This window comes from Misgurnus anguillicaudatus, chromosome 24 (assembly GCF_027580225.2).
Source record: "Misgurnus anguillicaudatus chromosome 24, ASM2758022v2, whole genome shotgun sequence".
Classification (NCBI taxonomy): domain Eukaryota; kingdom Metazoa; phylum Chordata; class Actinopteri; order Cypriniformes; family Cobitidae; genus Misgurnus; species Misgurnus anguillicaudatus.
The window spans coordinates 32,428,481-32,453,916 of NC_073360.2; the positions used below are offsets into that span (position 1 = coordinate 32,428,481).

A 25,436-nucleotide genomic window follows, 5' to 3' on the forward strand; every position below is an offset into this window, starting at 1 on the left:
AACGCGTTCCCACAACGTGTTTTCATTCAGAACAAGTGAACCAACTGCAACAAACAAAGGAGATCAGTGATTACATAATGGCTACCGTAGTTGCAACACACATTTGGAAAGGCGAGGCGCTATAGAGCACTATTTGTTTGAATGCAAAATACAATTTCACCACTAGATGGGGGTAAATCCTACTTACAGTCCCTTTAACCCCCTGGGGTCCAAAAACGCGGGGCCGCGTTTTGACGTGTTTTTTCCTTATCATGGCAGAATCAACTTAAAATACTCCATCATTAATAATCATACACTTACGTGTTTGACATCATTTGAAACGGTAAAGGGTCTTCTTTAATATGTGTTCATTCACAATAACAACAGATCTTTGTGTTTTTGTCAAATAAAGAAAATAAACAGGGTGTCCATCCAGACATTTCTGTCTCTGCCAGCTGTCTCTCAAAACACGTTACAAAAATCAATTGAAACTCCGCGAATACTCGCCACACAAGCATGATACACATATCCAAAGAAAGCCTGAAATGTCTACTTTTAAACAAGCTAAATATAATCGAAAACAAATATTGCCTGTTTATGTAATCTGCATTGAAGTAAAGAGAGTACCGTTTTTCCTGGCTGACTTCATTATCTGTAATTTGGTCACGCCCAAAGCTGTTGACATGGTAATGAAGACACGAGCTGTTCAACCATAACAAGCAAAGCGTAAAGTTTGATCAGATTTAAAGACTTTTTACCGCATGTTTGGATTATAAACTTTATTCACACACGTGAGGAATATCTTCATTTATGTCTGGACATTGAGGAAAAGAAGCATTTATCTTTAACGTTACCTAAGAAGAACAATGAAGAACGCACTGCTGGATTAGAAGTAAGTAACGTTAACAGTTAATTTATACCATTTATATTTGCTATCATGTAACTTAATATGCTCATGGCTTGTGCAGTTCAGCCTACATACAGTAACGTTAAGCAACCTTAGCAGACTACACGCTTCGGATTGAAAAAGTTTTGCATTGTTTACAAACGGACGCGATCTCACGTAATGGCGGATTTCACTGTTGCATGCTGTAACAGTGTTAAACACAGTTATTCACTTATATCCTTCATGGCAACTTTCAGTAAGCCTGAACTGCTGTATCTTTTAAGTGTGTGCTGTAATATGATTCCATGTTTACATGCTTATTTACAAACGAGTACACGTGACCTCCCATAATGGCGGATATCTGTTACATGTTGTACAGTGTTAAGACACAGTTATTCACTTTCGTATCTGTCATGGCAACTTTGACTCATGCTGCACTGCGGGATTTGCTGTAAAATGATTCCATATTGTTTACATGCAAGGTAATTCCATACATTGCGCTTCACACGCGACACCGTTTTTATGAGCGCTGCGTTACACGGAGACGCGAGCTCGCGCACATGCGATGTGTTTTTAATAAAGTTCATACGCGCTTACAGAAGCTAGACGATAAGGGGATGGGCATCTGAAAACAGCTGTTTATATTAATTGCTGCAGATGTTTATCTGAGATTAAGTTTATGTACAAGATAGTATCATACCTGTCAAGTATCCTGTTTTGGCCGGGAAAGTCCCGTATTTTACCCTTCTTTCCCGCCGTCCTCCCGTATTAGTATTTTCCCGTAAATCTCCCGTATTTTAACCTGCGTTATTACAAAAATAATAATGCCCGGGCGGAGTAATAAAAAAACATTCCCAATCCCAGATCGCTTAAGATCCACTGATTCCGTTAATCCACTTCGTGTTTTCCCACCCGCTCCGCAGCATCTCTGTGTGCACTCTCTGCCTGGAGAGCGAAGACGACAGTTTCTGTCTGAAGTTTGTTGCATTAACAGGTAGATTTATTACATAATATATCAGTTGTTAAACCGCAGAATTACTAATTTTGAAGTTTGTTTATGTATTTCTTTGGTTAATGATTTGCTGTCGGTGTTCTAAAAGTGCTAACAAGTTAGCAAGCAAACAGCAACAAAATATCCACATTATTATCGTTACAATGCTTGCCTAATGAATTAAATGTTCCCGGTCAGATCTAAGTTAACATAAACACTAAATTTGCTGTTGTTGGCACACTTTAAAAAGACAGAGAACGGAAAGGGAGGCTGGTAAAGGCAGTTCAACATTGCAAACATTGATTCAAAGCTCCATCAAGCCAGCAGGTAAATCATATTGAATATCTATTGTCACACTTTAATTCTTGTTATTATACTTTCCCATTATAATCACTTGTAATCACTTGTCTAAGTTGATGCTAGTAATATAGTAACACATCATTTATTTATAGTACTTTATTAAAACACTAATTATAATAGTACCACCCCCTGTGCCCTTTTTGGTTTGGGCCACTGCCCCATCTAGCATTTTCATTTTCTAAATTACTGTTCTCATTACAAAGAAAAGTGAATGGTTTATAAATAATTTTGGCATTAAGGTATAATGCAAAAGAAGTTAAAATAAGGCTTTTCAAACTAAGGCCACTGGGTTTTGTACAGATGCAAATTTGTGTGTATAGTATGTACAGTATGAGTGTGACTTATGAAATGTAGTTTTCACAGAGCTGTGTGTTTCACTAGTTTTCTTGCTAATGAATTAGTTTGTTTAGTTAATTTTAACACAATTATCAGCACTAAGGTTTAAAAAATATCATCCGGCCCTCACCAGTCTTAAATGTAAGGAATACTGGAGCTTGTTTGGGTTGGTGGTGGGACTGTTCGTGGTGGGCGCCGGAAAATTTCCCTTATTTTCAAATCCAAAACTTGACAGGTATGGATAGTATATGAATGTAACTTAGTATCAGTGACATTTACCCATCAGTTATATAAGTAAGGGTATTTCTGTGGACAATTATGCTAACAGCTGTTTATAACTCTCTTAGAGGTCTGCATCTCTCTCATCAGTACAAAACTATGAAGTGGAAAAACACTTTTTGGACAAAGTTATATGGTAACATGAGCCACATGAAGTTTACAGCTCTGTTGTGTATCAGTTTCTTAGTTTATACAAAGTTTTAGGAATAGGGTATTTTTCCAAAAAAACTTAAAATGTCCTACTAACCATCATTTCTATTTTGATTATATTGTTAACTTAATAAACCTCAAACAAACATGTATACATTTGTCCTCACATTCTTTACTGTAGTTCATTCTCACATTCCTACCTAATTATGCAGCTCATTATGCGAGCCTTTGTTTGCTTGCTGTCAATCAATCCTTCTCGCATACAGCCCGTCTAAACAAAAAGTGTCTTACAATTTCTAAATGAATACATTGTTTTATGTGAATAAGTAGGCATGGTGATTGTCACATCATTTTAAAGAAAAAACTCTAGACTACTAGATTATGTTTAGGACGTCTTGTTAAAACATGTTTAGTATGGGTTTTGTGGACTTATATCAGTGACTTAAAAATTTTGCTTTTTTAAAAACCACGCATAAACATTTTTCTCTCAAAAATACAAACATGTACATACATGTAGCTCATATAATATTTTAGCCCAGTTTGTGCTGAACGCAGTGGTATGAGACACTTCCCATTATTATGTTTTAAAGCAACTGAAAAAAGACCAAATGTAAGAGCATGTCAGAACCTCTAAGAGTGTCCCAAAATGGTCGGACCCCAGAGGGTTAAGTAATATTCTAATTTTCTAAGATACTGAATTTGGGATTTTCCTTTGTTGTCAGTTATAATCATCAAAATTAAAAGAAATAAACATTTGAAAAGATATGTTTGTGTGTAATGAATGAAAACAATATACAAGTTTTTACTTTTTAATGGAATTAGTGAAATAAATCAACTTTTTGACGATATTCTTATTATATGACCAGCACCTGTGCAGCTCAGCATAGCAAGGAGTGGAGAGAATGTATCAGAGATTGTGTGTCCATTGACTGCTCGTTCACTTCAATGGCACATGGGTGTGGTGATCTCAGCTTATTACAAATAATGAGTCAACCGGTGGAGCATTATATTTTAATGTTGTATAATTCATTTCTGTATGTCCAAAATCAGCAGATTAGTCTCTTTGCGGAGTGAAAATAAATATTTTGCGGTGCTACATGCAACCCAAGAGAGTTAAGATATAATTCCCACATATGTAAACCTAGCTCACCAGACGCTATACAAGTATTGTTAGTTTAGGTTAAGGGGTAAGCAATGTCCTGCAGAGTTTAGCTCCAGCTCTAATCAAGCACACCTGAAATAGCTAATCAAGGTCTAAAGCAGTGGTGACCAACCTTGTTCCTGGATGCCTAAGCTGTTTCTCAATTCCAAGAATGCAAAGAACGGACTTGCGTTCTCGTGAATACTGCCTTTCCAGGCAACCTTGGAAGAACAAACTCGGAAGGTCGCGAGAACACAGAATGCACTTGTGAGAATTGAGATGTGTGCAATCTTCCTGTTGGTCACCTGACCTCCCCAGATTTCAGAGCGCAAGTCTGCACTCGATGCATCCTCGATGAACACATCCGGGTATTTTCATGCCTACTCTGTACTTGTGTTCTTGAGAATTGAATTCCAAAAAGTTAATGATAACGTAGAGCGAGAACACAAGGAAGCAAAATCGCTGAAGAACGCATGTTGAGAAACAGCCCTACTGTCCTGCAGAGTTCAGATCCAACCCCAATCAAACACACCTGAACCTGGCAATCAAGCATTTCAGGGCTACCTAAATATTAGAGTCAGGTGTGTTGAAGCTGGATTGGAACTAAAATATGCAGGAGGGTAGATGTCCAGGAGTAGGGTTGGGCAGTCCCTGGTCTAAAGGGTCACGTGAAAACTACAGATAGGCGAGGTTTTATCAGGATTGGAGCTAAAATCTGCAGGACATCAGCACTCAGGATTGATGCTGCCTACCCCTGAGTTAGGTAATGAATTATCTAATACAATTGTAAATATGTTTTGATATCTAAAAACTTTATGCTGCAGAGTTCCCTAAAGTGGGTTGCTTGCTTGCACAAAAGCTGTGAAGTTGTCAGCATGAACTTGTATAATTCTCTGTATTTTAAAACTTCAAATATGCAACACATTTTAGAAATTTACACCCACACATCTATTTAGTTGGTGATGTTTAACGGCTCCACACATGATGTTTCTTGAAAATGATGTTTCTTTAGGTTAGGGGAAGTGAATAGAATGTACAGTTCGTATAGTATAAAAACCATTATGTCTATGGAATGTCCCCACAACACATACTGTAGAAAAAATATTTTATAAAACAAATGTCCAGTTTACAGTTTTAGAGACTGACATGGGTTTAAATGCACAATACCTCTTTGGTGATGGTATACAGTCTTTAGGGGAAGTTTTGACTGCCACAGCTGCATACAGATCACTTGAGCTGTAAACAACACATGCATTAATATTACGAGGGCGCATATAGGCTAGTTCAAGGGCGAAAAAGACTTCACGTGAAAGCGCACCTCTGCTCACCGCGCACAAATGCAGTCACGCATTCAAGTGGTGGGATGAGCGCTCCCTCAACACTTTCTGTGCTCTCACAGCTGCATAACATTTACTCGATTTTCAAGTCAATCGCAAAGACTTTGGGCTTCACACCTGTGATTGGTGGTTTGGTTTAATCAGTGACACGCAATCTTTTGTTCCATACTCATCGTGAAATACATGAAGAAACATAATAGGCTATAAAGACACCATGCAGAGGTTTAAATCATGCAGAAAATGCATAAATCATATTCTGTATCTCATCAATGTCATCAAAATCTTATCTTTAGTGTATGTCTAGTCCAGAGATGGGCAACTTTTGTCCTGGAGTGCTGGTTTCCTGCAGAGTTTAGCTCAAACTTGCCTCAGCACACCTGCCTAAAAATTTCTAGTATGCCTATAATACCTTAATTGGCTGCTTCAGGTATGTTTATATGGTTGGAGCTAAACTCTGCAGGACACCTGCCCTTCAGGACCGAAGTTGCCCATCCCTGGTCCAGTCTATATGCTCGTTGTATCTCACAGTAAGTTTGTTTCTGCAATATGAAAATGAGAGCTATGTGATTCATATTATATATCCAGGCAATAACCAACTCACCGCAGTGTTTGCAAGTGTTTGTTAGTTCAGTTTGTTAGGTCAGTCTGAATTGTAATCTAATGCTTCCTTTTTTTCTTATTTAGTTTTATTAGTAAAATAACACACTGAAGTTGCAGTACTGTAGTAATTACATTTTTGTAAATATACATCCTATAAGGAATTTGCAAGCAATGGATATATCTGAGAGGGTCTTAAAAAATATTTTTCTGTACAAAATTAGGGCCCAGTGGAAAAAGTTTGGGAACCACTGGTTTAAGGTAAAACCAAGACCTTAAAGCAGGGATGGGCATCGAGGGCCACAGTCCTGCTCAGTTTAGCTTCAACCTTAATGGAACACACCTGAATGTCATTTCCAAACAGTCCTGAAGACTTCAATTAGATTTTTCAGCTGTGTTTGATTAGGGTTGGAGCTAAACTCTGCAGGGACACTGGCCCTCAGGACCAGGAGTTGCCCACCCCTGCCTTAAGACCAATACAAAAAAAAATGATTTTTAGAAATCTGGTCAAACTGAAAAGTATGAACATGAAAAGTATGAGCATGTACAGCACTCAATACTTTTGCCTGAATTACTGCAGCAATGGGGCATGGCATGGAGTCGATCAGTCTGTGGCACTGCTCAGGTGTTATGAGAGCCCCAGTTGCTCTGATAGTGGCCATTAGCTCTTCTGCATTGTTGAGTCTGGCACACACATCTTCCTCTTCACAATTGAAATATATCAGTCTCTCTGTGTAATAAATGAATATAATTTAATAATGGAATTAGTGAAATAAATAAACTTTTTGACGATATTCTAATTATATGACCATATCCAAGTGCACCAAACATGACATCTAAATACTTATTTACTTGTGTATGTGTGTCACTAAAAGTTATCTTCAGACGTTAGTGTTTTCTTAGTCATTCCGTCAAACACACGATAGGCACACACATGCACAAGCACACGAGTCATGAAAATTTAGGCACTTTTTGGTATTCTTATAAAAGATGCGATTGCAAACAGCACATTCTAATCCTTATTAACTCGGGTCTATGTGTATATCTCTGGACAACAAGATTATTAAGCGCAGGATGACACGCATGTTCAGGCATTCCTTTGTGCTGCTCTCACAATCAACACATGAGGGAGTAATGGCGGCTGTGTTAACAAACATTGATAAGTCCCCCAAGCTCGTCCTTTGTTGTGTTTCTACTGTATTGATTACAAAACCACAAATAAGAGTCCAGACAACAATAGGCAGTTGGTGGTTCATTCCCCGGCTCCACCGGACCAAATGTCGAGGTGTCCTTGAGCAAGACACCTAACCCCAGCTGCTCCCGACAAGCTGGATGGCGCCTTGTATGGCTGACACCGCCGTCGGTGTATGAATGTGGGAGTGAATGGGTGAATGTGAGGCAAATTGTAAAGGGCTTTGGATGGCCATAGGTCTGTTAAAAGCGCTATATAAATGCAGTCCATTTACCATATTCCTTTTATTTTAACTCTTTCACCGCCAGTATTTTTTTAAAAGTTGCCAGCGCCAGCATTTTTCATGATTTTCACCAAAGTTAATTGCCTTCCAGAAAATGTTCTTCTTTAAATATATAAACATACAATATACCAAATGAAAGAACAGACCCTCTGCTTTCAAACAAGAAAAAAAAGTTTCATCCTTCAGTAGTTCTTTTGTAATCAGCTTTTGAATATGAGTAGGTTTCTGCAAAAACACCACATTTTGAGCAAAAAGCAGAGATAATTCCATTTTGTGATGGACTTTTCATAGAGATCCCATTCAGAGCGATCTTTAAAACAGACAGGGACATGCAGCTGCTTGCCATAGGGCAATACTTCCGGGTTTAAAAAGTTGCGGAAGGGCGCCACCTGGTGAATAATAGCGGTATTGCGGAAAGACGGAAATACTCGTCATTGGCGGGGAAGCGTTTTCTCTTGATTGACGAGATATCTCGTCAATGGCGGCGAAAAAGTTAATGGTCTGTCAAGGACCCAGTACCACACATGAGAGACTGTTTGAAAGCTTAAATAGAAAATAATAAATTATATAATATATTGTTTGATTGTGTGTGTTTACATTCTATTGACTTTTTTATAAATTCCCAAGTAAACCTTATAATGGTTTTAAAGGCAGGATAGGCAGGAATTATCTAAAAAAAACTTTTTTACAAATTTGTTTAAACTGTCTTTATACCAATACATAAGTAAAATTAAGTACTCTGAAAAAGAGAGTATAAAAATGTGTGAGTGTCTGTAGACCTCTCACCACTGTTTTAAACACAGCTCATTTTTCCATTCACTCCACCCCCTCCCTTCTGGGTTTCTTCAAAAGCCACGCCCCCAAAACACATGAAAGTGCGACGCTGACCGGCTCTGCTGGGAGAAGCATTTACCAGACGAGCGGAGAGGAAGGAGCGCGGTGCATGTAGTAACATCATGTCACCAATCATTTGTTTCGTCCCGAATGGAAATAATTAACTGAGTTTAAAACAGTCGTGAGAGGTCTACAGACACTCGAGTTTTATACTCTCTTTTTCAGAGTACTTACATTTTAATCGTGTATTTGTATATAAAGACAGTTTAAACAAATTTGTAAAAAAAGTTTTTTAGATAATTCCTGCCTATCCTGACTTTAATACAGATAAAGTTACATTCCTGTTACATTCCTACAATGTTTAGAAAGAATTTTGTGTACTTATATCAGTGACTTAAACATTTAGCTTTTTTAAAAAAACACCCATAAACATTTTTCTCGCAAAAATACAAACATGTACATACATGTTGCTCATATAATATTGTAGCCCAGTTTGTCCTGAACTGTGTTTTGAGACTTTTGCCATTTATTATGTTCTTAAACAACCGAAAAAAGCAAAAGCACAAATGTCTGTTCTCCAGGGCCCTAAAAACCCCTACCCCAGAGGGTGAGATACAAGGGTTCATCATGCATCTGTGTCTGATTTCTTTTAGTAATTTCTTTAAAACCATATGTCTGCTGATCTAAATGCATCTGTATAAGTGTTAAAGAATCAATCAAGGGATAAAGTAAATATACATAAATATATTTAAAAAAAACATACAATATCACACTTTACCTTTCTTGTTGTGATATTAATGCATGTGTTGTTCACAGCTCAAATGATCTGTATGCAGCTGTGGCAGTCAAAACTTCCTCTAAAGCCCGTAAACCATCAGCAAAGAGGTATTGTGCATTTTAACCCAGTCAGTCTCTAAAACTGTAAACTGTACATTTGTTTTATAAAATAGTTTTTGTACAGTATTATAGTAGGTTGAAGTATTTGTCTAATATAAGAGTGCATCATATTGACATAAAAGAAAAAAACATTGACTGTGCGTTTACATAAAGGTCCTTTAACGTCAGAATAAATTTTCTTTTCTTTGCAATGAAAAAAGGAGCTTTAGATTAAAGCCCGACTGATGCCTTCTCATGTTATATACTAACACATCACCTACACTTATCATCAAAGTTGATGTGTTAGAAACAGGCAAAATGGGCAAGCGTAAGGATCTGATCAGTCTATGTGATAAGCAGGTATATGCCGTATACCCACTAGGACAGGTGAATGATTTCCGTATAGACCCCTTCAAGGTTTGTAAACATTGAATGACTATCGGGTGCGCGCGCAGCACGGGGTCGAACTGTTCATACCATTTAGGCTTTATAATTTAATCTAACAGTGCTGAAACATTATGACTTACCTGAAATGAAGTGAGCACTACAAACACAAGCCTCTTTGATCTTTGCATTGTCCCAGTCTGCACGTTAATTGCTTGCAGACGCAGATGTTGTATTTTTTTGTTTTTGAGATTCTGCATGAATCGCGAAAACTTAACGGAAGACCTGGTGCGATTTTCACAGCCCACGACGTAAGTAGGCATTTTTGACGATACCGAATAATACGCAACTCAATCTGCTGTAATGACTTTTCTGACCCCGACATGCGCAGTGGGAACAGCCTGTGACGTGAACCGTGAAGGGGTCTATACCCGCTTAAATAGCGTGAGGATGCGTACTGTAGCAGCATCGGTTTGGGACAAATTTGATACTTTATTCATAAATTAATGTGATGCACTGAACATTAGCATGCTCCACTTCCTCACCTCCAAATGAAATAATAAACTGGACTGATGATTTAAATGTTGTATCGTAACATGTGCCTTGTTAACTCTAAAGAGTGTAAAGAGAACACATTTGTGTTGATTCTGGGACAACACACTAAATGCGTTGTCCCAGAATCCACCCACACAACTCATATTGTGTTATATCTATTTTAACACAAAATCAACACAAAATGACACATAATGTGTTAAAATTACAAATTATGTGTTAAAAGCTTAACGCACAAAGATGTATAAATTCTTTCTAAGAGTTTAGATTTTAGTAAAAGGCAATTTTTTTAAGTACCTTTATTAAGGGCCAGTTAGATATTCATGATTATACTAAAGTATGTTTACTGAAAAGTTGAATATGTTTCTTTGCCATTTGGCAGATACAAATGTTCAAAGTTTATACTAATCAGATTTAACATATTTAAATAAATTAACTTTAAAATTAATTAAATTAACTTCTTTTTTAATTGTCTATTGTCTCCTGTGCAATTTAGTCAGAGAAAATCCTGCACTGTAAGTATATAATCTATCATTAAAATGACTTTACACCATTTTAGTGAATTAACACACAGTTTCGGACCTCAAATAGTGTTTGAAATGTTATTGACTGATTTTACCTCTGTGTCTCTGAATTTACTTTAAGATTGAGGATTATGAAGATTATTTAACCAACATGGAAGATCTCAAGATTTATGGAAACGCCTGATGAAAATGCTCCACCTAACCTAAAAATGTGCTTAATACAGTGTTTAAAACAGAAAAAGACAACAGTTAAACATATATTTTAGACAATATTAAAAAATACAACTTTGTCATGTATGTGTCATGGAAAAATAGCATCAATATTTTAATTCACTTGCTTTTATATTATAGCCTACTTACTGTAACTTTGTCTGATTTGTTTGAAATCTGGATCTCTCTTTGGCTTTTGCAAGTTGGCTAAGCAAACAACTTTTCACTTACAGGGATAATTCACCCAACAACTAACATTTTGTCATCATTTACTCACTCTCATGTTGTTTCAAACCTGTATGAGTTTCTTTATTCTGTTGAAGATACAGTAATTTGATAAATGATTGTAAGAATGGTACCCGTTGACTTCCTTGTTTTTCCTACTATGGCCGTAAAGTGTGTGGTTGTTTATCAAAATTTTTTCTGTTGTGTTTAACAATACAAAACTCATACAGGTTTAGAAGCATGAGGGTGAGAAAATGATGACAGACTAACCATTTAAGTTTACAAATTATGTATCATTGTACAGTAAATATAAAAATAATTCTAATGCTGTTTTACATGAGAAAAAAATAAATCAGAGGACAAGAAAACAAAAAAGTAATACATTTGTTACATTTTTATATTATTTTAAGAGAAACTTATGCCTTTATATATTGTCTCGTGGGCGTGCAGAAGTCCTGAGGAATTTTTAAGAGGATGTCCAGAACTGTAAGGAGATGCCAAATATTTTGTTTGGCGATGACATTTTTTTTCTCTTTGTTTTTTTTTTCTTTAATCAAAGTATTTTTATAATATACTGTCATTATTTCAAAATGCATAATCTTTGGAAAGGGCATTGTGAATGTGTTAGCATGTAGCCATTCACTCCTTAGGATCCAAACAGGGATACATTTAGAAGCCACCAAACACTTTCATGTTTTTTCTATTTAAAGACTGTTAAATGAGTAGTTACACGAGTAAGTATGATGGCACAAAATAAATCGTTTGTTTGGATCCTAAGAAATGAATGTGGCTTGGCTAAATCCTAACACATTCATGAGGCGCTGTACAAAGATTAAATGTGCATGCATTGAAAAAAGATAGGTACTGTATGCATTAATTTGTCTAAGTTGAGGTAAAAACATAGTAAAATATTGAAAAACTATGGTGTTTTCCTTTTTTTAACTAATTGTGTAACACTTCCCGCTTTTTCTGAGAGTGTGCTGCCCTCTAGAGGATATTAAATAAAATATTAATAAAGGTTTTTGTTTACAGTAGAGTTTTTGATAACACAGCTAAACACAAGGGAAGATTGCAAAAAGCCATAATGACCACCTGCCTACAGTAATATTGTAGGTCCCCCTTTTGCCACCAAAACAGCCCTGATCCATTGAGGCAGAACCAGAATATCAGAACTTGCATTCACTTTTTCAGCAATTTCAGCTACAGTAACTCGTCTGTTGCATCGAACCACACGGGTGAGCCTTCGCTAAATGAGCCTTGGCCCTGTCGCCGGTTCATCACTTTTGATAGGTAGTTTTGGAGATGCTCTGACCCATTCGTCTAGCCATCACAATTGGGCCCTTGTCAAAGTCACACAGATCCTTACGCTTGCCCATTTTTCCTGCTCAAAGTTATCCTCAAAGATGATGTGTTAGAAGCAGGAAGAATGTAAGGATCTATGCTACTTTGACAAGGGCCAAATTGTGATGGCTAAGTGATCCAAGGAAGAAAAAGTGGTGAACCGGTGACAGGGTCATTGATGCACATGGGGAACGAAGGCTGGCCCGTGTGGTCTGATCAAACAGACCAGTTACTGTAGCTGAAATTGCTGATAAAGTGAATGCTGGTTCTGGTTGGAGGGGTCTAGTGGAGTCCATGCCTTAATGGGTCGGGGCTGTTTTGGTGGCAAGGGGAGGACCTACACAATGTTGGGCAGGTGGTCGTGATGTTATGGCTGACCTGTGTATAGTGCTGCACATAACATTTTATTTTGAAACGTTATTAGAATTTAAACCTGCTTGTAGTTTTGTACTGTATATAAGAGCACAAACTGTGATCCAGAGAGATGCAATAATAACGTTCTGTCAGTAAAAATGTTTAAAAACAAGTATTTAAACTATATAATTACCTTAAACAACTGAAAAATGATAAAACTTACATTATACATTATTACATTATATTAATTGCAGGCCTTGGTATACCTTTCTTTTCTATGGTTAAAAAGTTTAAAGTCTCCGGTTCCACCACATCCCAAAGGTGCTCTATTGTGTTGAGATCTGGTGACTGTGGGGGCCATTTGAGTACAGTGAACTCATTGTCATGTTCAAGAAGCCAGTCTGAGATGATTTATCCTGATGGAAGTAGCCATCAGAAGATGTGTACACCGTGGTCATAAAGGGATGAACATGGTCAGAAACAATGCTCAGGAAGGCTGTGGCGCTGACACGATGCTCAATTGGTACTAATGGGCCCAAAGTTTGCCAGGAAAAAATCCCCCACACCATTACACCAACACCAACAGCTTGAACCATTGATACAAGGCAGGATGGATCAATGCTTTCATGTTGTTGATGGCAAATTATGACTCTACCATCCGAATGTCGCAGCAGAAATCAAGACTCATCAGACCAGGCAACATTTTTCCAATCTTCTATTGTCCAATATTGGTGAGCTTGTGCGAATTGTAGCTTCATTTTCATATTCTTTGCTGTCAGGAGTGACACCCAATGTGGTCTTCTGCTGCTGTAGCCCATCCGCCTCAAGGTTGGACGTGTTGTGCGTTCAGAGATGTTCTTCTGTATACCTCGGTTGTAGCTACATATACTTAAAACTCCACAATACTGTACCATAGTAAAAAATAACTTAAGATCACCTGCAATTAAACAGCATTGGGCACAAAAGATAGTCTATCCTTTACACTGCTTTCTTCAGTTCTGTGCATGTGTCTGGCAGAAACACTTGTGGTGATACGAGAACTGTTAACCTGTTCTTGACTTGCTTTTTGCATGCAGTTTTTCCTCATTTGAAACATTTAAACTTGCATACACGTTTTTGTTGTAAATACATCCAAAATGACATTTCTATTACCACAACCTCAATTTACAGCCATATTTTGTTTTCAATCAGTTGAACTTGTACTTTTTAAACCACAAAACCAAGAAAGGGAAATCCCTTTAGATCTTGGTGGGCGTTGACATCAGAGCACTACTATTGAAAACTCATCATTCTTTCTTCTGCTGAACAAGAGAAGGATTTTTACTCTTATTGTTTTCAGTTGGTTCTCATCCAGTCCAATTGTTTAAGCAGGAGGCTGAGAAGGTAAGCTTGAAACATGCACTGTAAAAACTATTACTATTACCTACTCAATATTTTTGGTGAAGCATTTTTACACTTAAAAAAATTTAGTACATTTGAAAGCTATGAAATCGATTAGATTTCATTAATTACATTAATTTCCTATCACAAATTAAATTGAGTAGATGGAATCAAAAATATAAAAGCAAATCAATAAAAAATCACAGTAAAGTCTACTAATAAATTAAGTTGATATCATTAAAAATGTAACTTAGATGTAGCTGAATTTTTTTTTGAATATTATTTAACTAAAATAAATTATTTTTATTTACTTAATGTTATACATTTATTTCATACTGAACCATCAATTATCAATGATAAACAAAGCAATTTGTATACGTTGTTTTATTGAAAATGGCAAACATTGTACATGTTACAAAAACAATCAGCTAAATAAACTCTGAGAGGTCTCTCAAATTCACAGCATGCAGAATCCACACCTCTTGAACCCGGACAGGTAGACCACCAGCACTTGTACCTGCAACAAAGATAACTTTATTTAAACGGCTGTCCGCTGTGACTCTGGACGCTGCCACAGAGCGCCACTTAGTTTAACATTACAATAACATATTTGTCTCAAATCTGTAACGATTAACAAAGGCTACGAATGCATATTTTATATCTGGAAGTAAACTTTGTCTGACTAAACTCGCGCTATTTAATGCGACCGTCCGGTGTGGTATCAGAAACTGCGAGTTGTCCTACACGAGACGCAACGCATCTCCACCGGTGTGCGAGACCCTTCACACAAAAAAGGAAAATAAAGCATAGGCATATGGAGTCGAGAGATAATTAATATAAATGTATATAAGCGTGTGAGCTCTGTTAAGCTCTGTTGTGTTCCGCTTCCACGTGAAAGGTCTAATAAATCCGGGTGGAGCGAAACTGAGGACCGGATTTCGGATCGCCTGACTATCAGCCAGTACAGATTTACACGTGTTTGTCTACACAACCACTTTATGCAGTAATAAAACGATCAGAAATTATTATTTTACACACATTTCAAGTGGCACAGCTGTATTAATACTTTGGTGACCTGAATAAATACGTAAAATAAAAATATTAATGATTAATCTACCAGTATGTGCACAGAAAGCTGTTATTGTACCCAGTTTACAGTAGGCCTATGGCTCCTAAAGTATTCAGATAAATACACCAACAAGTTGTTTACGCAAGGACACATCAAATATTTCATTAAAAACAAGTGTAAATATTAATAAACTCAACACTTACCATGATTTTTGAGGAGTTTTGAGGTTGTTTATCTTCCTGCAAGAGGCGCTGTTTCTTCTGCTGCTGATTAAAAAACCGTTGGCTTTGTGATTTTTAAATTTACATCTGATTTAATGAATTTTTTTGCCTACATTTACTCAAATAATACAATGTAATAATGTTTCACCAAAAATATTCAGTAAATCATAGTTAAAGTTATGCATGAAATTTACTATTTTTTTTTTGTTGATGTTAAATACCTATGTTAACTTGAAATGAGCAATTATAATAGTTTTGAAAGCTGAAATATATAAGTGTGACATTCTCAAATATATTGATTCAAATTTACAACAAATATTAAGAATATCTATAAGAAATAATCTGTTAGTTAAATACTTATTTTATTTGATGTATACAACTAAATAATATCTGTACATTTTACACACAAATATATGTTTATTTTTTAGTCATTAATTTTGGTTTGTCTAACTCAAAAAATCAACTTAGTGACATAAAGAGATTTTATTAAGTTATTTTAATAATTTATTTTTGTGATATTTACAAAGCCACTGAATTATTTTTTACAGTGTGGAAGCGAATATTAGTGTATTAAAGAAACTAATTTCGTCCCCTTTCACTTCTTGTTTTCTAAAGGGCTACATCCAATAAACCCATAATGTGTACAATTGTGAAAAACACTTTAGGTGGTAAACTGGCATGAGATGTGCACTGTTACATAGTTCTGAGATGTTTTTAACATTTGAGCTTGTTTGCAGGTTATAAGTGATATTTTTCAATATAAGAGGAAGCATTGTGATCCAGAGATGAAAGGACTGATATATCTTCTGTTTCAAGGTACCGTGTCACTTTAATTCTATTCATGCAATTTATAGAGCAAGAGATTCTGTCAAAGGACACTTTATTTACATGTATTAATATAACTAATCCACTATTAACTGAGTAATAAACTTGTTTCAGGTTAAGCTACCGAGTAATCTTTTCAAAGTAAACATTTAAAGGAATAGTCTACCCTTTTGCCATATTAAACTATGTTATTACCTCAACTTAGACAAATTTATACATATATATCTTTTTTTAATGCGTGCACTGTACAGCGCGTCGTGAATGTGTTAGCATTTAGCCTAGACCCATTCATTCCTATGGTACCAAACAGGGAAGCCACCAGACACTTCCGTATTTTCCCTATTTAAAGACTGTTACATGAGGAGTAATACCAGTAAGTATGGTGCCACAAAATAAAACTCTTTTTTTGGTACCATAGGAATAAATGGGGCTAGGCTAAATGCTAACACATTCACAACGCGCTGTACGGTGCACGCATTGGAAAAAGATAGGTATGTATTAATTCGTCTAAGTTGAGGTAATAACATAGTTTAATATGGCAAAAGGGTAGACTATTCCTTTAAGTTTTGCTTTGCTTTACCCATTATACCAAAAGTTATTGTTTCATAATGTTACGTGAACAAATTCATTCTTGTACTGTCCATCTCTGTTTGTTGAAAAATAAAAGAATCAAATATATAATAATTGCAACCTTAAACCTTACACATATGTTCATAACGTATATGATATGCAGTATGCTAAATGAAAGCAAAAATTTAACATTCACAAGGATATATATATATATATATATATATATATATATATATATATATATATATATATATATATATATATATATATTTAAGCAATATCGCTCGAGTAGGAGTATGATATAGCTCTATATCATCACTCTATATAAATAACGTTATACCAGTGGCGATATCTCATAACATGTTTTAATAGTCACGTCACGATAAAGTAAATTATCAATGTCCACATTTAAAAGCTGCGGTGCTTACCTGCAGTTCCACAGTGTTTTCGCGTTCTGATAAGAAATATAGCTCCAGAAAAAAAACGAGTGTTTATATTACTCTTTCCAAGTGTTAATCGTCCACACGATGTGACAAGACATTTCTCCCATTCACTTTAACGTAACATCCAAGAGCGCTAATCTTTGACGGAATAATAACTTCCGATTGGGGATTCACAGACTGATTTATGAGCTAGTAAACTAATGAGACACACGGAGAGTGTTTAAAAACAGCGCGTCTGTGTTTTTCCATTCAGAGATGAGCCTGCTTAGGACCTCCACTCACTAGGTGGCGGAATGATACGAAAGGTGAAGCGGTTACAGTGCCGATATCAGCACAATATCGCATAGCTCTTAGCCAATCAGATTCGAAAACCAGAAAGAACTGTTGTATAAATAAATATATATATATATATATATATATATATATATATATATATATATATATATATATATATATATATATATATATATATATATATACACACATACTGTCACGGTTAAATCCGTGTCATGTTTTGTGTCTGTTCCGATTACCATCACCTGGACAATTCATTGATTAATTACCTTCCTCATCACACCTGTGCATTGTTAGTCTGTCTGTATTTATACCCCTTTTTGTGCTATACTCACTTGCCGGATCATTGTCGCCATTTGTCTCCATCCTGTCTGTTCCTGTTTATTTATTCTGCCCGTTGTTTGATTCCCGTGTTTGTTTTCTATGTTAATTATATTAAATGTTATCCTTTTATGTGAACCCTGCATATGTGTCCTGATTCCCGTTTCCCGGCGTGACACATACGTATATGTATATATATAAACGTCTTTGTGCTGATTGGTTGGATTACATGACCCTGCTCCTTTGTTTATTTGTATATGATAAAATATCTTTTATAGTCCCTACAGTTCCTTCCCTGAAAACCATCCAATGAACTTGCTGATAGTGTCAATCTCGTCTGATTGAGCTACAGGAACTTAATGTTACATTTTCGGGTTTAACAGACAGACATCAATACATTAATATGATCTAATGTTTTTCTCACAGGTGTTCTGCTGTATGAGACTTTGGGATGGGAAGTGAAATTGCCATCAGAAATTCATGGCCTCAAAGGTTCCTGTCTGGTTATACCGTGCTCTTACTCTTACACTTTATACCCACCAACTAACCCACGTAGAGTTGTGTGGTATCAGTGGGTGTCGAAAGGCTACCCTATAGTTTATGATCCCTGGGATCCAGACAGTGTTATTGACAAGTTCAGAGGAATAACTGATTCATATAGGCATACATACTCAGATCGGGATTGTAGTCTGTTGATCAAAAGCGTGGATCCGTCCCACAATGGAGAAAAATTATATGCATGGATTGACCCAGATAGTATTGGAAAGAGCACCTACAAGTTTTATGATGTCACCTCTACGATTATTGTTGACTGTATGTAAATACTTCATATGTTCTTTCAATGTAATATTTTTGGTTTTAAAATTGCCATTACAGCTGTATCATCGGTAACCTAACTGTAACATTTTTCCCTACTGAAGCAAATCCACAGCAGCCCATCATTAATATTTCTGGAGGTTTAAAGATCGGTGACAACATTACAGTAGCGTGTTACATCTTACACACCTGTCCATACAGAAAACCAAACATCATTCTGAAGGGTATTGAAGGATCTGATAAAATAGATGATGACGATATCAAAAATGGTCAATGGAAAACCACTCGGACTCGCACCGGTGTTGTGAAGGCTGAACACTCAGATATTGAGTGTACTGTAACACATCATGGAGGCAGAACAACAACAGCTACAAAATCACAAAGTGCAAAATGTAAGAAAAAAATGCATATGCTTTCAAAAGCATACATCTGCCTCTGTTTTATATCTGTGTTACAGTCAGTTACACAAAAAATGTAAAGACATTGAACTTTTAACTATAAAAGGAAGGAAAGTAAAAGTTAAATTCATTCCAATGTATCTTTAAAATCATGTTTGATGTTTGTGCCAACTGCTTATAATTTCAATTTTAAATTCAGGTGTCCATTCTAGTATAATCATTGAGCCTAAACTGGCAGCAGATATCATAGAGGGTGTTGATATGAACTTCACTTGTACCGTCCACCATTCCTGCCAGATGAATCCTCTGATCCTCTCCTGGAACTATGAGAATATGCCGGTCAAAGATGGAAAGAAACAACTTACAGGGTTTGAATGGGCCACCTTTTCCACCATAACCTTTTTGGGGGCAAAGACAGACGATGGGAAGAAATTAATCTGCGCTACAAATATTTCTGGACAGAAAATCACAGCATCTGTCGACTTACATGTACAACGTGAGTGATTTCAAGATATTATACACAATGTCTGCGATTCCTCTGTGTCTTTTTACTTATAGATTTTTTACATTTCTTTTACAGAGTCTCCAAAACCAGTGCCTCCAGTCCAAGATAACATATGTATGTTTGTGTGTTTCACATTTGTCCTGTTTCTCTTTACATGATATATCCATGATGATGACGCATAAATTACTTCCTTCTTTCACTTCCTTTAGCTGTTTCCCAGAATGAACCCGAGTTGAGGACCTTTGACATGAAGACAATTGGGTTTTACATTCTAGCCCCCTCTTTTGCCTTTCTTCTCATTTGCATATTTGCTGGAGTCATCATATACAAGAACTGTAACAGGTACATGTGTATTATATCAGGGTTAAACTTTGGAAAAGTCTGAATTAAGTATTCATATTTTGACATTGTGTAGTTTTGTTGAGCATGTATAGCTTCTAATACGGTCATATAACACTGTCAATATTATTTCTAGGTCTTCACCTGCTAATCCACAAGAATCACAGTCTAAACAAAGGTACAATATGCATTTTTTAATGTAATGTATAAATATATGTAGATGTTAACCAACTTGTGTTTAAATTTAAATGTAACATATTTTTTAATAAATGCATTTTATGTGCTGTATGATGATCACTTTTAAAAACAATTATGAAAATATAAGTATGACAATATAATCACATTATAGTGTGCTAATGACTGAACATGTCTTATTTGTTTGAGCGAGGCAGCTTCACTTCTGCTGTGGTTAGCTATGTTTATAACGTATGTGTGAATTAAAGCTATTTGAGAACATGCCTAAACCGCTCTAGGCATTAGCAACCATCACCTAAAACAGTAGCACCATAAATGAACTGACATTTGTGGCTTGCTTAAAAACCAGCTGTTCTAAAAATAATGTAAATGTGTGCAGTACATATGCTCATAAATAGATGTTGGATGACTCCTTGTATGTCACCCTCTTCTGTCTTTCTGCTTCTGCCCAAAACTTTCTGAAATAATTGTAAGTGAAAGGTCAATATATGCAGTACAATTTAGGTATAGATATGTATACATTTGATACCAATATGTACAGTATAATATGCTGAGTATATGCACTCTTTAGGTACAAAGGTGTACTTTTCACAAGGGTACCAGCCCAGTGACAGCTTTTGTACCATTAAATTATGTGAGTGTACGTCAGAGAGTGACATACAAGGGGTCATCCTGCATCTGTGAATGATTTCTTATAGTAATTTCTTTGAAACCCTATGTTTTTTTTTGTATTTACATTATCTGCTGATCTAAATGCATCTGTATAAGTGTAAAAAAACTAGCTTATGGATAAAGTAAATATACATAAGTCTGTTTATAAAAAACTTAACCTTTCTTCTTATGATATTAATGTATGTGTTAATGTTCACAGGTCAAATGATCTGTATGCAGCAGCGGCCAATATACCATCACCAAAGAGGTATTGTGCATTTAAACCCAGTTGCCTACAGTATAACAGGGAACTTAAATGTAGTTTTTTTTAAATCTTGCAGAATCGGAGGGGTTACTTGAGTGTAACCTTGTTCCCTGAAAAAGCGGAACAAGTTGCTGCGCTGCTAAGCGCTATGGGAAACGTCTTTATTGTTGACCAGCTGAATATAGTGTGCAAACACGTCAATGGAATTGACCTGGAGGTATATAGCCTCGGTTGATTACGACATCACAGCGCACCCGATGCGAGGCTATAAAATAGATGAGCACCAGCTGTCTCATCAGATATTTTGTTTGAAGACCAGTCCTGAGACATCTACTGAACGGCAAGACAGCGCGGCATCTCGTTCCTCTTTTTCGGGGAGCAGGGTTGCACTCAAGTAGCCCCTCCATTCTCTATCAAAAGCTTTACCCGATGCTGCACTGCTAAGCGCTATGGGGAACGACAATACCCACGCTGCCGTGCTTGGAGATGTCTGGACCACTTACTGATGTGTAAGTGTGCGCACAAGGACCGCAAGGAAATCTCAGACATAAACAACCAAGCTAAAAAATAGTGGATGTGTGCGGAAAGGATGCGCCTGCTTCCTCACAAACACCTATAAGAAGGCACCCCTTACTAATAGTAGCAGTGGGGTTTTTGATTCTTTGTGGTCTTTCCTTTTGCAAAGAGATAAAATGTGTCATTTTTTACTGTTGATCACCATGTGGCACAGTTTACCCTTTAGTAGGCCTGTTCAAAAAACAAAGCTTAAATTCTGGCTTTATATGCAGTACAATTAAGGTATAGACAGTGCTTTAAGTGGCCCAAAAGAGGCGCCGGTACCCTATTTTTTTTTTTTTTTTTTTTTTGCTGACTCGACTCGGATATTGAAGGGGTTTTATATTCAGCAATCAACAGACGACCTTGTAAAAAATAATAAATCCTTTTATAAGTTTGTGGATTTGCTTGAGCTAGAAATAGCTACTGAACATAAATAAAATGTGCAAAAGGATTTTGAAAAAATACCACTAGAAAGAGCTACTGTAGAAAGAGCTTTTGAACATAAATAAAATGTGCAAAAGCTAAATATGTCAGTAAAATTTTCAGCATGGTTAAATGCTAAACTAGCTGTTCAGATAGAAAGAGTTTGAAGAAAAACTTTAAAATGACATCAAGACCATGTCTATGGGTTCAAGAATAACAAAATACTGGCCATTTGAATCTCGAAAGTCATTTATTTTGTCCCATATTGTTTCCCATTTTGCGGGTGGTAAAACTACTGTGCACGTCGTTCAAATTCATTGAAATTTCGTTCACTTGTAGTTTAGCAATTAAACAATGTATATTACAATTTCAAGAATGTTTTCTGCACATCGCCTGAGGAAATCCAAAGTTGCGTCGAGGGAAACCAAACTGACAGCCGCGACAGCGGAGATTATCACGTACATACAAAAGGGTATTGAATAAGGCTTGCGTCTGACCTGCAGCGATATCATTCTGGCTTGGTGGGATGTCAGCCAGCGAGTCCTCTGATTCTGACCTTGTTCTTTTACTACTCAGAGTCTAAAACAAGGAGGGCATATTAAGTGTTCATTGTATTTTCATTTTAACCGAGCAGCTATGGTTGCACGTTTCACACACAAACACCTCTCCAGTCCAGAGAACGTTGACACTGACTGACCGACGCATGCGCTTTTAACTTGTAAACGCAAGGGTGTATGGGTAATGTCGTCTCTGCTCGCGGTGGGACGAATTAGGAATCGTACATTAAGGGCGCTCTGAAAAGCAGCAGCGCAGCCAAAGGATTAAATTAAACCTCTGATTTTTAAACAGATGTGCAAATGAGCGTTCCGGGTACGCTAAAAGCACATTCTGGGCGCACGGATAGGTGGTGGTACGCGCAAGAGCTATTTTTGGAAGTGGCGGTACTGAGTACCGGGGCGTTCCGGCCCACTTAAAGCACTGGGTATAGATATGTATGCATTTGAAACCAATATGTATCTTTAAAGTACTTACAGTATAATATAGTGAGAATATGCACTCTTTAGGTACAAAGGTGTACTTTTCACAAAGGTACCAGCCAAGTGATAACTTTTGTACCATTAAATTCTGTGAGTGTATGTCAGAGAGTGACATCCTGCATCTGTGACTGATTTCTTATAGTAATTATTTTGAAAGCATGGTTTTTGGTATTTACATTGTCGGCTGATCTAAATGCATCTGTGTAAGTAAAAAAGAATCAAGCAAAGGGATAACGTAAATATACATACGTTTGTTTATAAAAACGTACAATATTAAACTTCTTGTGATATAAATGTGTTAATCTGTTCACAGTTCAAATGATCTGTATGCATCACCGGCCCGTATACCATCAGCAAAGAGGTATTGTCCATTTAAACCCAGTCGATCTCTAAAAAAATCTGTAATTTGTTTTATAAATTATTTTTGTGCAGTATTATAGTAGATTAAAGTATCTGTCTACACTCTTACAAATAAAGGTGCATCATATTGGCTTAGAAGAACCATTTGTGTCTGTACAATGTGGTTCCATAAAGAACCTTTAACATCTGAAGAATCTTTCGGTTCTTTGCACTGGAAAAAGTTTTTTTTAGATCAAAGCACGACCGATTTATCAGTTTGCAGATTTCATGGGCAGAGACAGTTTAAGCCTGTCACATAGAAGCACTCCAGCGCTCTCTTTACAGTAAGATACATATTTCACAAACTAGTTAGCAACTTACCGTTAGGGTATTAAACAATGCATTTCCCTTTTGAAAAACAGCCGTGACACTCAATAACATTTGCTAATTCAGCATAGTGTGTCAGTACAGTCAGTAGCAGATGAAGTTAATATATTTCTGCAGTCCAATATATGGAAGTGTGGTGATGTCTTAATTATTAAAATGATTATTTTATCTATTCAATTAATTAGACATTTTTTCTGTTTATGTATTTACTGTATGGAAAGTAGGGTTATGAAATTCCAGGCTGGAAACTTTTAATTGGAATTAATTGGAATAAACTGGGAATTTGAAATAAAAAATGCAGAGTTGCCTATAAAAGGAAACTTAAATGTAATTTTAAAAAAATCTTGCAGAATAATTTTGTTTAAAACAACATGATTTAATGCAATTTCAGTTCAATTTTTACCCTGCATTTTCCTCGGTAGTATGCACACAGCTTACTGAAGGGCCACTGAGGCCACACCCCCAGTATGTACTTGCATTCTTCCATGCAGAGATTATTTCTTAAACCTTGCACACAAAATAAGTGTTTTAAAAAGTTTGACTGGTACTGTACTAAAATATACACATAAAGAATATCGGCCGATATATTGTTATCAGGCCTTTAAAATCCCTAATATCGATATCATCCTCCAAAAAAAAATAATAATAATAATAATAATTGGTTGGGCTCTACTTTAGATTATTTCAAAGTATTAAAGGGTAATCAGACTAAAAATACACGTGTGACTTGACTTAATAGGTTAATACTGGAATTGACTATATAAATGTGAAATTAATAATAGCACAGATGTCATAGTTTTAATAAACCACAATTTTGTTTACATAACAATACATGATAACGTTAACAGGTTGCAATCAAAACCCTTTCTATTAACACTACAGTGAGGTAAACAGGGTAAACAATTCTTCAAAATGATAGTTTTAAATGCACACAGACAGTAGGGGTGGTATCTGGTCTTGTCCTGCATGCCATTAAAATAGACTGATCTCATGGAAAGTTGTGTTATAGGGCTTATTCGCAAACACCGGAAGTCGCTAGCCGTGGCCATCTTGTTGACATGACATCTGTCCTGCCATGTGTCCTGCCCCTAGCCGCACATAGATTTGAGTCGAGGGGAGCAGTAGTCTAATGGCTCAATCTCGTCTGTATTAAGAGAAGATGAGCTTGATTATTGTGGAACAATATCAAATAGACCCAATAAAGATCCGTCCTTATTGTCCGTAACTTATCCGGATATTTATAACTATATCGTTCATACAGTATCCGCATTCATCATACAAGCACTGAAGCGCCGTTCACATTATAACGATAACGATAACTATATTATCGTCCACATCACCAAACAATACGTTTATGCTAATTCGCTCACGGCACTCGCGCAAATCACTTGCCTTTAATATTGCTTGTAATAAAAACTTTTGCAGATGTCCTCAACACGCTGCGTTTCGAGTAACTCTAAACAGTGAATCTAATAGTTTGTGTAATCTCTTACCTTTTGGCATAACAGTTAGTTAATGTAGTAGATTAAAAAGCATTACGTAGTCAATTTTCACAGCAACTGGAGGTAA

At 36.3% G+C, this 25,436-nt stretch overlaps 1 protein-coding gene across 1 annotated transcript in view; it reads left to right on the forward strand.

The window, feature by feature from the left end:
- The window catches only part of LOC129438926 (sialoadhesin-like), a 38,270-nt gene extending 14,395 nt beyond the window's left edge, over positions 1-23,875 (forward strand). The window contains exons 5-10 of the mRNA XM_073863370.1: positions 19,368-19,664; positions 19,749-19,787; positions 19,883-20,015; positions 20,149-20,190; positions 21,079-21,126; positions 23,455-23,875. Coding sequence (XP_073719471.1) covers positions 19,368-19,664; positions 19,749-19,787; positions 19,883-20,015; positions 20,149-20,190; positions 21,079-21,126; positions 23,455-23,581 — 686 coding nt within the window. The 3' untranslated portion in view covers positions 23,582-23,875. The remainder of the gene's footprint in view (positions 1-19,367; positions 19,665-19,748; positions 19,788-19,882; positions 20,016-20,148; positions 20,191-21,078; positions 21,127-23,454) is intronic.
- The last annotated feature ends 1,561 nt before the right edge of the window (positions 23,876-25,436 follow it).